The sequence below is a fragment of the Odontesthes bonariensis genome, chromosome 13 (assembly GCF_027942865.1).
Source record: "Odontesthes bonariensis isolate fOdoBon6 chromosome 13, fOdoBon6.hap1, whole genome shotgun sequence".
In the NCBI taxonomy this organism is placed as follows: Eukaryota; Metazoa; Chordata; class Actinopteri; order Atheriniformes; family Atherinopsidae; genus Odontesthes; species Odontesthes bonariensis.
The window spans coordinates 720,126-737,437 of NC_134518.1; the positions used below are offsets into that span (position 1 = coordinate 720,126).

General features: G+C 41.4%; 1 protein-coding gene across 1 annotated transcript in view; it reads left to right on the plus strand.

Annotated features, from left to right (window-relative positions):
• The first annotated feature begins 16,876 nt into the window (after window positions 1-16,876).
• The window catches only part of dnd1 (DND microRNA-mediated repression inhibitor 1), a 69,709-nt gene continuing 69,273 nt past the window's right edge, over window positions 16,877-17,312 (plus strand). Inside the window, exon 1 of the mRNA XM_075482109.1 lies at window positions 16,877-16,897. Coding sequence (XP_075338224.1) covers window positions 16,877-16,897 — 21 coding nt within the window. The remainder of the gene's footprint in view (window positions 16,898-17,312) is intronic.

A 17,312-nucleotide genomic window follows, 5' to 3' on the forward strand; every position in this document is an offset into this window, starting at 1 on the left:
CACGAGCAGAACTCCCTAGACGTCACCACCTCAGTCACCACGGACTACATTCATTTTTGTGCACAGTTATCCCCACCAAACAAGTAAAGATGTATCCCAACAATAAGCGATTTGTATCTAAGGAGATTAAAGACATAATCAACAAAAGGAAAATAGCTTTCAAAAACAAGGATGCCATCCAATGTAAACAATTGGAGAGGGTTTTAAAAAACAAACTAAGGGAAGCTAAAATGGTGCACAGAGATCAACTGGAGGAGAACTTCAGAGAAAAAAACCCAAAGAGACTCTGGGACAATATGAAAAAAATGACTGGAATGTCATCCTCCAATAAACCCATTGTGACTGGTAATGAATTTATGTTTGCGAATGAATTGAATGAATTTTTTTGTAGGTTTGATTCTTCCTCCCACCTCAAGGAATGTGAAAACATAGTTAAGACCATTAAACCATCTAACTCTGACAGAATTCTTATAACTGTAGAGGAGGTCAGGGGTACTTTCCAGCGCAATAACACAAGGAAAGCATTAGGGCCTGATCACTGCAGCGCACTCATCTTAAAAACCTTTGCCAGGGAACTAGCCCCTGTATGGCAACCTATTTTTCAGCTGTCTATGGACACATCGGTGATCATGAAGTCACTTGAGAAGATCATAGTTAAACATCTAAATAGACAGATGGGAGGGCTTCGAGACCCCTACCAATTTGCATACAAGCAAGGCCGTAGCACAGAGGATGCAGTGGTTTCATTGGTTCACATAATATCTAAACATTTGGACAAACCCAACACGTATGCCAGGGCTCTTTTCCTTGATTTTTCTTCAGCGTTCAACACCATTCAGCCAAATTTACTTCTATCCAAAATGATTGTGTTTGAGATAAACCCATATATTATTCGCTGGTACTTTTCTTTCCTCACAAACATTAGCCTGACTACTGGCTTGCCTGACTGGCACTGTATTTTGAGGGGCTTGAGTAAAAGAACTCTGAGAGTGCCTGTTAGAATAAGTCTGTTGGCCAATATCATTAGCATGCACAGAAGAACGAGTAGGATAGGGGAACTGAACTTTGACTCCCTGCTTGAGCCTTGTAGCTGGTTCAGGCATGACATCATATTGTGATGGGTTTTCTGATGCATCAAAGTATTCGTTCATTCCGTCCATAGCATCCAGTTGTTCGTCATCTTCAAAGTTTTCAAACACAGCTTGTTCAGCATTTTTAAGCACTCCCATTTTTGCCATATTTGCTGCCATTTCTGTGTCTAGATCTAATGTTTCTCTTCTTTTTCTAAGTTCTTCCTTTTTCCGTTCAAGTTCTTCTTGCTCTTTTTCCAAAGCGTGCTTTTCTTGCAGACGCGCTGCCTTGGCCAATAGCGCAGCCTGATCTGCCTCGGCGCGTATAAGCGCTTGTGAGGTTGAGGTATTAGATCTAATGGAACGTCGGCTACTGACAGACAAAACATCAGTGTCAGGCAAATCTGCATTTGGTTCGGTCGAATCAGGTAATAAAGCAGCAGTGGAGTGAACTACAGTGCTGTGCGCTTCTGGGTTTTCAGCAGCGTGGATCCATTTCGCAGTATTGGAGAGAAAGGAATTCATTCTTTCCATTCGGGGCTCATACCAATTCTGTATATCCGCCTCCTTGGCCTCTTGGCTTAAAGTTTCAATATAAGCGCTATGCAAGCCTTCAAATTCTATTAGCAGGTGTTCCAACTTTGCCAAATTTTCCTTCACTTCCTCAACAGATTCATTATCAGCCATGAGGGTATTTAAAATCTTCATTCGCCGCGTAATATGGGACACTTTGACACCTCGCATTCGTGCACTGGCTTCAGCATTCAAATCATTTTCCGACATGCTTTCATCTGGCTGTGATTCAGCCATTTTACTTCTCTCAAACAACTTAAGTAATTTCTAATCAAATCAAATTATTTCCAGCATGTGGCGTAAAGCATTGCAGTAGCCTACATTTGTGTTGTCCTTTTTCAGGTTAATTTGGCGACGTCTGTGTTCCTTTAAACGCGCACAACTTCAATGTTCCTTTCATCAATTTTCTTTCTTCTATCAATGCATGCATTCATTTAAAATAAAGTTCATGAAGTGTTCTTATTTTTCTCAGTCCAATAACATGCACAAAAGTCCGCGTTTCATTCCAGTAATGAGTTTCAGAAGCACATACCTCCGCAGGCTTTCCTTTGTTTGAATTGTTTGGCGCGTCGGCCTTCCTTTTCCTTCATGATTCACAATCCTCTTCGAAGTGCTCCAGTATTCCACAACGAAGTCCGTAGCAAAGTCATTGACTTATTGTAGTGATTAAAACAGGTTGAGTTTCCATATTTCCTTTGGTTCCATTATTCTTTAAACTTTTCCCATTTTGTTCACTTCCTTGACTGCAGAGAATGCAATGGACTTGACGCGTGAAAGGACGAGGATACAGTATTGTTTTTCCTTAATGATGAGTGGTTGGTTTAATAAACAAAAAGGGTAAATGTAACTTGTAAATGTAACAAACAAAAAGCAGAGTTCAGTTCCATGCAATGGGGGTTTGCTTGGCTTGAAGCAACCGGCCGCGTTCAGGCTGGCACAGTCGCGCGCACAGGCTCGTCCACGCTCACGGTCAATGACTGTTTGGCCTTGCACCCCTGCAGCCCCTGCGCCGCGTCACCACACCATCTTAAGTAGCAGTCCAGCTGCCACCTACAGGGAATAATTATGACACCACACTAACAAGGTGCAATTAGTGTCCAGCTTGAAAAACAAAATTTGGTCCAACTTCAAATATAAATCTTAATCTAAATCTTAACATAAACATTTTCAGGAGCTCTTATATGAAAACAATAAATCAAAAGAATGGCTCTTACACAGCTGGTTAAGGTAAACAACACACTATCTTCTCCCATTACCACCAATGTTCCCCAGGGTTGCATAAGCTCCCCCAGGTTGTTTACCATGTATACCTCTGACTGCACCACCAACGTGCCTAATCAATATCTTCTGAAATACTCAGACGACTCCACGTTAGTGACTCTTTTTACAAAAACAAAAACAAAACCTGATGACCACACTCTGTACCAAAGCAATGTGGACTGGTTAATTAAATGGTGTGATGATAACTACCTCATCATCAACACAGTGAAGACAGAGGAGGTCATTTTTGGAAAACCACCCAATCTCCAACTACCCCCAGTTAAAATCCATGACTCAGACATCACTCAGGTCTCAACCTACAAATATCTAGGTGTAATGATTGACCAAAATCTGACATGGACTGACCACATAGACTTCACATGCAAAAAAATTCAACAGCGCATCTATTTCCTGCGAAGGTTACGATCCTTTGGTGCCAGTGCCCAAATAATCTTTTTATTTTTTACATCTGTGACCCAGAGCGTCATGCTTTACTGCAGTACAGCTTGGTATAACAGCCTCTCTGTCAAAGATAAAGCTAAACTTCAACATCAAATCAAAATCTGCTCTAAGATCATTGGGCTGCCCATATCACACTTATTCCAGGAAGCTCACAACAAAAGTATGCTCAGACTGGCCACATGCATCTCCACTGACATCACACACATACTACACCAAGAGTATAGATTATTACCTTCAAATAGGCGTTTTAGAGTTCCCTTCTACAACAGCAACAGACTTAAACATTCCTTCATACATCAATCTATTCTCTTGTTGAATCTGCAGTCTTAGAGCTGTATGTAGTACAATCACCCCATGGAAAATTGTCCTCACTTTATGTATGTCTGTATGTATGCGATGTATGTATGTAATGTGCAATATTGTGCAATAGTCCTGTGATGTTAGTTTGTCTTGTCCTTCCTTAAACGAGCCTTGTTCAGAGATGCAAAATGAATTCAGTGAAAACTGACAATAAAGTATCATCGTATCGTATCATGGTTCAGCATGAAGGGTCTGTGTTGTTTAATGGGGTATTAAAAAACAAACTATGGGGATTTCTTTAACCTAACTTAAAAGTCTTGTTCCCTTAACCCAGAGTTGGACAACCTTAAACACTCAGAGCTTTGTTACCTTTATGCTCTGAATAAAAAACTACAGTGTGCTGCGTTGGGGAAATCAGTTAACTGCTACAGAGAAAACCTTTTTTATTGCATGCAACAGAAACATTTTGATCTCGAAAAAAAAGCCGCTGGGTTGAATGTTACTTTCAAATAAAATACTCCATGTCTATTTGAGTCCTCGTATTATGAAAGAAAAAGCCGAACTTAAATGATCCACCTGCAGCAAATCCATCCGGATATTCCTCAGCAAAGGCTGTGTAATTATTCTGGAAATGTCTTACAAGATCACCATAATCTTCACATTTAGAATGACATTTGAAATAAATCAAATGGGGGCGGTCGGTGGCGTAGTGGGTTAAGCAGCCGCCCCATATACAGAGGCTAACAGTCCTCGCTGCAGCTGGCCCCGGTTCCAGTCCCGCACTGAGCAGCCCTGTGCTGCATGTCTCCCCCCTCTCTCTGCCCCCTGCTTCCTGTCTCTCTCAAACTGTCCCATCATTAAAGGCATAAAAAGCCCCCAAAAATACTTAAAAGAAATAAATCAAATGAAATACTCATTATTTATTGTCCAAAGCCACAGAGAGCCGCTGCAGAGGGATGACAGAGCCACATGCGGCCCCGGGTTGCTGACGCTTGCCTTAACCTAACCAAAATGCACGTGAGAAAAAAAATACATAAAGTGACCTCACACTGGCTTGAACCCTGGTCTGGAAAAAGATTCTGCAACTTAATCCATCAGCATCCCTCCCGCTTCATGATGCAGATGTTTGTTTATTTCCTCATAAGGAAAAGGCATGACTCAAAAAGAACTCTTGTGGACATCTGGGTTGTGTGTAGTTGGTGTGTGTTAAGCTCATTAAGTTGTACAATGTCAAAGAGAGAGAACTAAACTAAGAATTGTGACTGACTTTTCTATTGAAAAAGATGCAGTTTAAGAGTAAACATCACCTGATTTAATTTAATAATGATAAATGCATGCCTTTTCCTACTCCATAATGGAGATGAGTTTTCTTTTGGCTGATTCTTTGTGTAGCAGTGCTTGAATACTGTATGAGGTCCCCATGTCAGCACAGACTGGAATGCTGTTTTCTTTCTCATCAGCTTGCTGTCTCATGAATATGTGCACTAGTGACGGATTCATCAAGCCAGGTGAAATCCTGGATAAGTGCTGCACACGGCTTGCTTAAATAGACCCCACGATCGATCATAGATTCACTGATTCACCATGGCAACAAGGGCGGCGTGTTTCTCCCCAGCGGAGCAAGAACTATTAATGGAAGCATATGAAGAGGTGAAGGAGAAAATAAAACAAAAAGGAAATACTGCCACAGTTAAAAAACAAAGGGAGCAAGCGTGGCAAACCATTGCTGACCGCCTGAATGCGTAAGTAGTGCACAAATCACACTCACCACTCCACTGAAACTATCACAATTAGGCTACAATCCAAATAAAATGTTAATTAACATATTTGAAAACATATTTTACCTAAAGCTACCTCAGCCTCTCACAGTTGGTGAGAGGCTGAGGTAGCTTGTGGCAGTAAAAAGATGGTTGTTGTGGTGTGAGGAGCAGATCTATATAGGGAGTATAGGGAATTACTCACTGAGTCTGGTCCTTTATTTTATTATTTATTTTTTCGTTAGCACAAGTTTCTTGTGTTTACCTTGAATAGGGATGGCTCAGGTAATCCTGAAACATCCCATAGTTAAGCTGCTATAGGCCCAGACTGCTGGGGGGCCTCATCTGTCACACCTTTCCTCACTTTACTCTCTTTATGTATATGTGATATTATTGTGGTCATTAATTCGTGTTTCCCTGTTCCAACAGATATCCTTTGAATGGTGTTACAGTGCCGCCGTCGCCGCCGCGGCCCCCCCCCCCCCCCTTTCTGTCTTCTCAAACCCCAGCTGGTCGAGGCGGATGGCCACCCTTCCTGGTTCTGGTTCTGCCAGAGGTTTCTTCCTGTTCAAAGGGAGTCGTTTCTCTCCACAGTCGCCTCAGGCACGCTCAGGACGGGAGATTGGACCGAAAAACAAAAAGTTTTCAGTGCAATCTGTTGGTTTTCTTAGCTAGGAAATTGTTTTTGAATTGGCTCTATATGAACGAATTAGATTATTTTATGAATTATGATTATTATTAATTAATTGAATTCCAATTGGCTTGAATTGGACTTTATTATCTAAGTGCCTTGAGATGACATTTGTTGTATTTGGCGCTATATAAATAAAAATTAATTGAATTGAATTGAATATTTGTAGCCTACTTTGATTATGAATAAGTTGAAATTGACTGAATGTGAGTGAAACTATCTAAATGTAACTCCATGCTCCTCCACTGTTTCATTGTGTGTGTGCGTGTGTTTTTGTGTGTGTAGATTTAACATGACTGGGCCAAAACGGACATGGCAACAAGTCAAAGTAAAATATAAGAACATCCTGCAGAATGGGAAGTCCCCTGACAAATACTTAACAAGTTTACTTTTTATTAAGAATGTGCCTGCCCACACATTGCCTGTAGTGTGCATTAATTGGTTTAACATCTTATCATTTCAGATGGTCTGCAATGCTGACTATTTGATCAGTAATGTTGTGGCAAAGTGGCCCGGCTCGGTCCACGACTCCCGAGTGTTTCGGAACTCAGAGATCTATCGGCGCCTATCACAAGGTGAGCCACAGAACCTCTATTGATAACCACTTTTAACATCATGGCTGTGTTAAGACTGTCACTACTTATGAGGTTGTGATGGTAACATTTTGTATTCACAGGTGAATTCCTGGGTGTATTGCTGGGTGACAGAGGGTATGCCTGCCAGCCTTTTCTGCTCACTCCATTTGCAGACCCTCTGGAGGCACAACTGGCATACAACCATGCCCATGCCAGAACAAGGGCCCGGATAGAAATGACATTTGGCCTACTGAAGGCACGCTTTCAGTGTCTGACCCACCTGAGAGTCAGCCCAGACAGGGCATGTGATATCACTGTGGCCTGTGCTGTCCTCCACAATGTGGCCTGCCTGAGAAAGGAGAGGGCCCCCAGAGTGCCAGCTCTCATAGACCGGGACAGTCCTGCCATCTTCCCGGATGACGACTGTGGTCGGCTGGTCAGAGACCAATATGTGTTAAATTATTTTAATTAATATTGCATGTTGATTTAAATTGGACCTGCAATGGCAGAGGAATTTGTTTTTAGGTTTTTGTGCTGTATAGGCAAGGCAATTTTATTTGTATAGGCCATTTTTACAAACAGTTTGTCTCAAACTGCAGGCTTTGATTCTGTGCTTTTTGTCTTGTAGAGCACTGTGTGACTTCAGTTTTGAAAGGAGCTGATGGTTTACTTGCTTTGATTCATCCTTGTTCAATAAAGGAACATCATGGTACTCTCTAATGTGTATTTATATTCATATGGTGATGTACTTTATGTGTAGTCTGTGGGAAACTAAATGATCTAATGATTTCAAGTTCATCTAAAATCATCAGTTATCTAAAATGATTGCAATTAATGATCACAAATGTTTCAATAATGATAGTGGGTGTAGTTAAATGTTTTAACAATATGTTCTAGGCAGTGGAATAAATATTGGTTTCCCTTTGTGGCGACCGCTGACTGAGATAAGGAATGAGATTAAATAGATCCTGGAACTTAGCCTGGTCTGGAGCAGGCTAGCTTCACAGAATAAATCTCCATGGTAACTTAGGTCTGAACATATCCCACTTCCCTCTATCCCACTTTTGTGCAACTGGATCACGGACAAAAAAGAAGGAAGGTCCCGAGGCAACTCTGCTGTTAAGTCCTTTGTTTTATTATTTCACACGCACCGACGCGTTTCGACTCACAGGAGTCTTTTTCAAGGTGTAAAGGTGAAAAACATCACAGGTGTGTTTTAAAAGGAAATCACATAAGGTCATGTGACCAGGACATAGATTGGCTGACCAATAGGTAAGGGGAGAGTGATAAGGGAATACCAAACAGCCTTTTGTTTTGCAAACACCCAACCTGGGGGGTATTCCTAGAAAGTAGCTAAAGTAAGCCAGGCTATAGCCGGTAAGCGTCGCTTGAACTAGCGCCATCTCCCAATTAAGCCTCAAGTCGTTCCTCAAAGATATTTTAGCTGCATCTCGATGAGGCTAATCCAAGCGAGGCTTACATAGCCTGGCTTAGTGCGAGTGCACGAGGAACGTAAGAAGCCCTGACGAGTGGATGGTGGAAAAATCGAGATCTGTTTGAAAATGAGAGCGAGACAAGAGCTGTTATTTTTTCGGCAGCTGAACAAATAATGCTGATGGAGCTGTATGAGGATTTTAAAAGTGTCATCACCAGAAATGGTAACACAGCTGCGGTCAATAAAGCAAAGAAACATGGCCAGGCTAACTGCTGCAGACAGACTAAATACGGAAGTTATGAAAGTTTCAATTGTTAGACATTTATTTTACTGTCCTCATGTATTTATGCTCTCCTCTTTGTGTTATAATGTGTTTACATAAAGCATGCTGAATTGTCTCTGTATGAGATGTACAGCATACATATACTGGCCCTGCTCAGTTTATTAATAACCCAATAATCGACACGCATCATCATACTTTGTGACTATATTATCCTGTGTGAGACCCACATATTAATTTTTCACTGTTACATCTCAACAGGAACTATCTTAACAGCCAAAAGCGTACCTGGCAGCAGGTGAAGGTAAAGTACAGGAACATGTTTCAGAGTGGTAAGTAGCCTTTGAAGAAATGTGTATAATAATTAAACAATTCAACACAACTTGAACTCAAACCTGTCATTATTGTACGGTTCATGCAAAGTGTTAGAAATGTGTTTTTTACATTTATATTCACAGTGGGGTGCCATGACCTAAACGTGTGGAAAGTTATAAATCATCTCTGTCCATTTAGCCTTCTTACACTTGCTCTGACTTAAACTGCTACTGTGTCAATGCTAAATTATGAAAAGAAGTTCTGACTCAAAGGTCACAACAATAAGGATCAAAGGAAATATGTGTCCCTGTACAGGTCACTCACTGTGTCAGGAGAAACTGAGTCCTTTCAGGCACTGGAACTCAACAAAGAAAAGACTTGAGCCTGAAAAGTTGTCCACAAGACAAAATGTATAAAATATGAAGTATACTATTAATTTAAGATGGCTCTGTCAATTCAATTCAATTCATTTTTATTTATATAGCACCAAATACAACAAATGTCATCTCAAGGCACTTAGATAGTAAGTCCAATTCAAGCCAATTGGAATTCAATTAATTAATAATAATCATAATTCATAAAATAATCCAATTCATTCATATAGAGCCAATTCAAAAACAATTTCCTAGCTAAGAAAACCAACAGATTGCACTGAAAACTTTTTGTTTTTCGGTCCAATCTCCCGGCCTGAGCGTGCCTGAGGCGACTGTGGAGAGAAACGACTCCCTTTGAACAGGAAGAAACCTCTGGCAGAACCAGAACCAGGAAGGGTGGCCATCCGCCTCCACCAGCTGGGGTTTGAGAAGACAGAAAGGGGGGGAGGGGGCCACGGCGGCGGCACTGTAACACCATTCAAAGGATATCTGTTGGAACAGGGAAACACGAGTTAATGACCACAATAATGTCACATATACATAAAGAGAGTAAAGTGAGGAAAGGTGTGACAGATGAGGCCCCCCAGCAGTCTAGGCCTATAGCAGCTTAACTATGGGATGTTTCAGGATTACCTGAGCCATCCCTATTCAAGGTAAACACAAGAAACTTGTGCTAACGAAAAACTAAATAAATAAATAAAGGACCAGACTCAGTGAGTAATTCCCTATACTCCCTATATAGATCCATATATAGAACCATCTTTTTACAGCCACAAGCTACCTCAGCCTCTCACCAACTGCACACCAGTCACAGCGGGGTGGGGATGCAAACCCTGGTTCGGGTAGGGGGAGAAATAAAAGAGGTAAGATAAGCGGGAATGGGATTCAAACCCTGGTTCGGGTAGGGGGTAATGAAAGTATAGAGGGTGCCAGAGGTGGAGGCAGGACAAGATACACTATCAGATTCAACAGACCTAACTATAAGCTTTATAAAAAAGGAAAGTTTTAAGCCTGGTCTTAAAAGTGGAAAGGGTGTCTGCTTCCCGGACATTTACTGGCAGCTTATTCCACAATAGAGGGGCCTGATAACTGAAGGCTCTGCCTCCCATTCTACTTTTAGAAACTCTGGGAACCTCAAGTAAACCTGCAGTTTGGGAACGAAGTGCTCTGTTAGGAAAATATCTTACAATGAGATCTTTAAGATATGATGGAGCTCGGTCATTAAGATTCTTCATTTACAAGAACAAACTGAAATCTATCAGATAAATATGACTTAAACCAGCCTAATGCAGTTCCTTTAATCCCAATAACATGTTCAAGTCTGTGTAATAAGATACTGTGATCGACCGTATCAAATGCAGCACTGAGATCCAACAGGACAAGCACAGACACAAGTCCGCTATCAGAGGCTAAGAGGAGATCATTGGTAACTTTCAGCAGTGCAGTTTCTGTGCTATGATGCACTCTGAATCCTGACTGAAACTCTTCAAACAGATTATTTCTGTGTAAGTGATCACAAAGCTGAGCTGCAACTATTTTTTCAAGAACTTTAGACATAAAAGGGAGATTGGATATAGGTCTATAATGAGCCAACACTTCTGAATCAAGAGTAGGTTTTTTAAGTAAAGGTTTAATTACAGCAACCTTAAAAGGCTGAGGTACATATCCTGTCAACAAAGACAGATTGAACAAATCCAATATGGAAGTGTCAATTAAAGGATAAGACCGGTTTTTTGACATTGGGCCCTTGATTTCACATTATAACATGATGTTCTACTCACCCCTGCTTGTTGTTGGTCATTTGGAGCTGTTCCGAAGATATTCGCGAGGCGTCTGGCTGCTCTCTTGAGATATTCGGCCATGAAACGGTTTCCTATGGGCAAGCTCATACAGGCACAAACTATGCTGTTTATAATTTATTAATTACTCTACACTAGAACTGATAACGTGGAGGTGCGTCGCTTACTTAAAAAAATCCGGGTTATTGTAATTTTGATTTTTTTTGTCGTAAAGTGGGTGTTACTGACGTCATCGTCGTGCTACTGCCACAGACAGCCCACAGACCTGCTGCCTATTTATTCATTCGGCTAAAATTCAAAATTAGTAACCCGGATTTTTTTAAGTAAGCGACGCACCTCCACGTTATCAGTGCTGGTGTAGAGTAATTAATAAATTATAAACAGCATAGTTTGTGCCTGTATAAGCTTGCCCATAGGAAACCGTTTGATGGCCGAATATCTCAAGAGAGCAGCCAGACGCCTCGCGAATATCTTCGGAACAGCTCCAAATGTTCAACAACAAGCAGGGGTGAGTAGAACATCATGTTATAATGTGAAATCAAGGGCCCAATGTCAAAAAACCGGTCTTATCCTTTAAGGGGAAAACCTCCTTGAACAGTCTGGTTGGGATTGGGTCTAAAACACAAGTTGATGGTTTAGAAGAGACTATTGCTGTTGTTAGTTCAGAGAGATCAACTGGACAGAAGCCGTCTAAATACAAATCAGGTTCTAAAGATACTTCTAAAGCTGCTGTACTTGATGATACATCACTGATAATAGTGGGAAGGACTCCATCAATCTTCTCTCTGATAGAAACAATTTTATTAATAAAGAAGCTCATGAAATCATCACTGCTGAGAGTTAAAGGAATAACTGGCTCAGCAGAGCTCGGACTCTTAGTCAGACTGGCTACAGCGCTGAAGAGAAACCTGGGATTATTCTTATTCTCTTCTATCAATGATGAATAATAAGCAGTTCTAGCTTTACGAAGGGCTTTCTTATCCGTTATTAAACTATCTTTCCAGACTAACTGAGACTCTTCTAAATTAGAGGAACGCCACTGTCTCTCCAGCTTTCTTGCAGTCTGCTTTAAAGCACGCAGCTGTGAATTATACCAAGGAGCCAACCTCTTCTGACTGATTACCTTCCTTTTCAGAGGGGCAACATTGTCCAGTGCTGTACGCATTGAAACTATAGTGCTGTCAACAAGAGAGTCAAGTGCTGCTGGAGTAAAGTTTAGGTAGTCGTCCTCTGTCATATCTGCACATGGCAGTGAAGAAAAGGATGATGGAATTAATTCTTTAAATCTGGTTACAGCATCCTCTGATAGACACCTTCTATATGTACATTTCTTCTCAGAAACTGTATAGTCAAGTAATGTAAACTCAAAGGTTATCAGAAAATGGTCAGATAAGACAGGGTTATGAGGGAACACTGTTAACTGTTCACTCTCAATGCCATAAGTCAGCACAAGATCAAGGGTGTGATTAAGGCAGTGAGTCGGTCTGTGAACACTCTGAGAAAATCCAATAGAGTCTAATATAGAATTAAAGTTCATATTCAGGCAGTCATTTTCAACATCTACATGAATATTAAAGTCACCCACAACAATGACTTTATCTGTACTCAGCACTAACTGGGATAAAAACTCTGAGAATTCAGACAGAAACTCAGAATAAGGGCCAGGTGGACGATACACAACAACAAACACAAGAGGTTTCTGGGATTTCCACTTTGCGTGGGAAAAACTGAGAATCAGAGATTCAAAAGAGCTCAAACTAATCTTGGGTCTGGGACTGATGAGTAACCCTGATCTGAAGATAGCTGCCACTCCTCCTCCTCTGCCTGTGGTTCCAGGAACGTGAACATTTAAACAGTCAGAGGGAGTTGCTTCATTAATGCTAACATGATGCTAACATGATGCTAACATGATCCTCCTGCTGCAGCCAGGTTTCTGTAAGACAAAATATATCAATATGATGATCACAAATCAACTCATTCACTAACAGAGACTTGGAAAGGAGAGATCTGATATTCAGCAAACCACATTTAATAGTTTGATGTTTTTGTTCAGTTAAAGTTTTTGTTTTAATAATTTCTTTTTGCACAAGAGGATTTGCTCCTTTTGTGTTAATCGATTGGGGGGGTAGCAGCAGGTGGGAAGCTGCAGAGAAGTGTGTAAGACTACAACTCTGCATCCTGGTCTGAGCCCTGGGTTGTCATGTTTTAGGGTGGCAAATAAATTCATCCATATTTCTAGAAATGAGAGCTGCTCCTTCCAAAGTGGGATGGATGCCGTCTCTCCTCATCAGACCAGGTTTTCTCCAGAAAGATTGCCAATTATCTCTGTAGCCCACGTTGTTTGTTGGACACCATCTAGACAACCAGCGATTGTAGGACGACATGCGGCTAAACATGTCATCACTGGTCAGATTTGGCAGGGGTCCAGAGAAAACTACGGAGTCCCACATTGTTTTGGCAAAATTACACACCGATGCAACATTCATTTTAGTGTCAGAAGTCAGCCATGGTGCCTGAGAAGTTTAAGCAATGAACCTGTATTTAATTTGGCCAAAGGTCATTTCTATCCGTGCCCTTGATTTAGCATGTGCGTGTGCATGTGCATGCCCTTGTTCCTGGATCAGGATATGGCGTGAGGAGGTACGGCCAGCATGCATAGCCTCTGTCCCCAAGCAGGACACCACTGAACTCTCCTGCAGAATAAGAGAAATGTTGGATGGATATACATGTGTTAAGACTTGGCAATTTGATGCAATATGTGCCTTATATGGCTATCATAATAAAGTATGACGAGCACTTTAAATTCCTTAAGATGACCTCTACACCTGACCTCTCATTAGATTACCAACATTCTGCCTATGCTACACCTTACTTCAAAAGTACACTCCTTCAGGTAAGTAAAATGTGCAAACCTCTGTGCCAGTGAGGATGCTCGGAAGATCCTAGAATCATGAACTGATCCCGGCCATTTAGCCTCAGTGTTGGAAATGGAATGACCTCCATCACAGATCATCTGTATGCACGGAGGATAGGAGTCAATGATGAGGTTTCACAGGGCATAAATGTAACATTGCTCAGCATTACTCAAAGGGTCTGATGGGGTATTTTTCAAAATGAGAAATCCAGTTCAGAGTCTATGGACAATTATCCCCAAGTGTACCTGAACATTTAGGATATGGAAAAATGTTCGGTGTACATAGTCAGCCTCCACGGGTCCAGCAGGGGCCTGGACAATGTGACAATGTTTAAATCCAGACTGAAAACAGTTCTATTTAGATGTGCATATGACTCCTGAAAGTATTTTATCTGCACTCTTCACTTTTAAATTAATTAATTAATGATTTTTTTGTTTTTTGGAATGATTTTATTGCCTTCTTGTGGTTTTATGTAGCTGTAAAGCACTTAGAATTGCCTTGTGTACGAATTGTGCTCTACAAATTGCCTTGGATGCGTACATGGGTACAGTGTAGTGCACCGATAACATTAGGGAAGCCTGAGGGAGATGATGAACTTAATGCAAATACTTCAGCCAGTAGGTTGTTTTACATTATCGGCTACTGTAAATGTGGAGCAGCAGCCTGAAAGGACAGAGGTCATATTTTTAATATGGTAAGATGTTTTAATTCCTGCGTTTTATCTAATATCTTGTTTGTACAGTGTCCTTGACTGTTTTGAAAGGAGCTTTCAATAATTTGTATTATTAACATTATAGGGCTCGGGCACGTGACGTCACTACGTGAGCGGCGGCCATACTGGAGGCTCAGAACTGTTTTGTTTACATTGTTTTCCACTGCGCGCAGACGTACTCCCGCCTGGTCTCGGAACTTTCTTCGTTGGTTTATCTATTTTACTTATTGTCTTTGCCACTATGGTCGCACGTTGCTGTGTCGTGGGGTGCAATAGCGTAAGCCGTGACAGGAATGGGGGGGAAATCGTAAATGGTTTATCTTTTTACCGGTTTCCTGCTTGGAGGCGCACCCACGGAGACCAAGTGTCCGAGATAACAAAGCGTCGTCGACTAGCATGGATCGCTGCTGTAAGACGACCAAGCATAACTTTCCACTCAATCCCGGTGTCGATGAGAGTGTGTTCTCTGCATTTTCATTCTGGTAAGTTACAGACTTTTGTGTGCTGAGGTAAAGATCCCCGCCTTCACAAGAGGACACTGTCAGTTGGAAGCAAGGGATGTCTCAATGGGTTAACAGCGGAGGACAAATTTCGTGTGTATGCATGTATACATGACAATAAATCTGATCTTAATCTTAATTTAATGTGGAAAATACAAGGAAAATTGCCCATCTCCAAATTCACATGGAAAGGGCGATTGGAACTGTCAGAAACAATACACCTTTTTGTCAGCAAAAGAACCTATCAACATAGTTTTGCCATGCGAAGGTGAAGACAAAACATTCTTTGACAAGATTGTGTCTGTATGTTGTACTCTGACCACCATGAGCAGGAGTGTTGTGCAAAGTTGAAGTCGTCTGAAATAAATATGCTTTGAGAGACAGCCAAGTGTGTGTGTTTCATTATTTATTTACAAGTAGAGTAACATGACAAAAGTGTAAAGTGTCATTATAATTGAAACTGTTGCAAAGTATAAGCACTGACACCACATACTATATACGCAATTATGTCCGAAAGGGTGAACTTAGGCAGTAAATCTTCGTCGACAATCCATTCCTTGCTCGGTATTTCATAAGGGTCCAGTCCGTTTATAACGCCAATCTTCTGTATGTACCGATCTCTGGCTTCCTTCTGTAATGTATCCCGGTATATCCCACATCCTTTCTTCGATTTTAACATGCTTTTCTCTCACTTTTCTCTCACTGTTTGGTCCTTGATCTCCGTCTTGCCTCAGGGTTTGTTTACGAGATTGTGCCTCCAATATGGCGACCATATCCCAGAATGCAACGCGTGTACCTGTCCCCCATTTTTCTGAGTCTGGTCCTACGTGGGTGTAGATCGGATGTTTGTTAGGTATTGATTAGTTTTAATGAATACCATGTTCTCTCTCATTTAATTTCATGCTCACGTGTGTATAGTTGCGTTTCTTTAGTTGCACTGGCACCGACTGATTGATTTTTCGAGACAGTGAAGGAGGTGATATGATAACCACAGTTTTTGCTTTGTTTTTTAGACAAGACATGAGTTGCGGGAGCGCAGAATTCATGGTGAACATTTCTTTCCGGAGTCCGTTTCAGCCGGTCGGACATTTTTTGTGCAACGGGCCCCAGCTCTGGTTAGACAGAGCTTTGTTATGATTGGCCAGCATGGGACCAGCATGCGGTATTCACGTGAGAATTAAGGATGTGTAAACAGAGAGGGGGCGGGGCAGAATTTATTTTGTTCATTTGTCCAATAAAAAAGTTTAATTGAGGACATTATTAATGTTATCTTGAGTTTGGTTATGTTATTTGGATTTATTTGAAGTTTATTGTTAATTTGTGCAATAAAAAAAGTTTAATTGAAATAAACAAATGTAAGAGTGGTTTTGTCACAGAATGAATAAACAGAATTGGGCAATTATGATCTTATCTCTCATAAAAACACTGAAAGCAAAAGGGTTTTCAACACATAAACCATTACTTTCTGCAAAGTTTAGTTAAAATATAGGCTGCAAAAGATCCTAAATAAAGAGCCGTGCGGGAGTCAAAAGAGTCGGCTCTTCTCTGGGAGGGGGGGAGGGGGGGTCTGGTAAGTGACATCCCGGCCCAGCGTTTCCTGGAACTATAATGCACAATGCAATTAATATTAGGGATTTAGTGTTTTATTTAAGAGTAAATTTGTAATAAAAAAATGTTAATCTGTCTTCGAGTTTTTTTGTTTTTTTTTAAATAGGCTGCTCGGAATCAGCTTACATAAACCCACTGTACGGAGGGTCAGTGAAGGCACCACAGGACGCTGGCCAACAGCGGATCAGCTGCAGGTGAGGCCGCGAGCTGCAGAGTGGCGTCATTAACCGAAGAGAGCAGTGTGGAGAAGATGGAAGACAAGCAGTGCCAGGTAACTCCCCTAGTCTTCTAACTATGTGGCCGTTTGAAAGGTGACCTCAATGAAAAGAAAAGAAAAGAAAAGAAAAGAAAAGCAGGGAGAACAACAGGCAGCCGGGCTGTTTGAAGTGGCAGCCGGGGTGGCGCCATGCCACCAATTAGCTGCCGCGGTAACACTTGGTTACATAGTGGAAATATTAAACGATACAAATGCACTTCTATGTAGATAATGAAAGGTTATGCTCGTGTCTCATTGGGTGTAATTCATTTGGACTGTTTTTTCTTGCCCTGCAGTGGGCCCCACTGGGAGCCCGCCCCACTGGGAGCCCCACTGGGAGCCCCACTGGGGGCCCCACCTGTCGCTCATCACAGCAACACAACCACAGATGGCTTTTCTGCCAAGGCTTATATGATTCTTAGCACAGAGA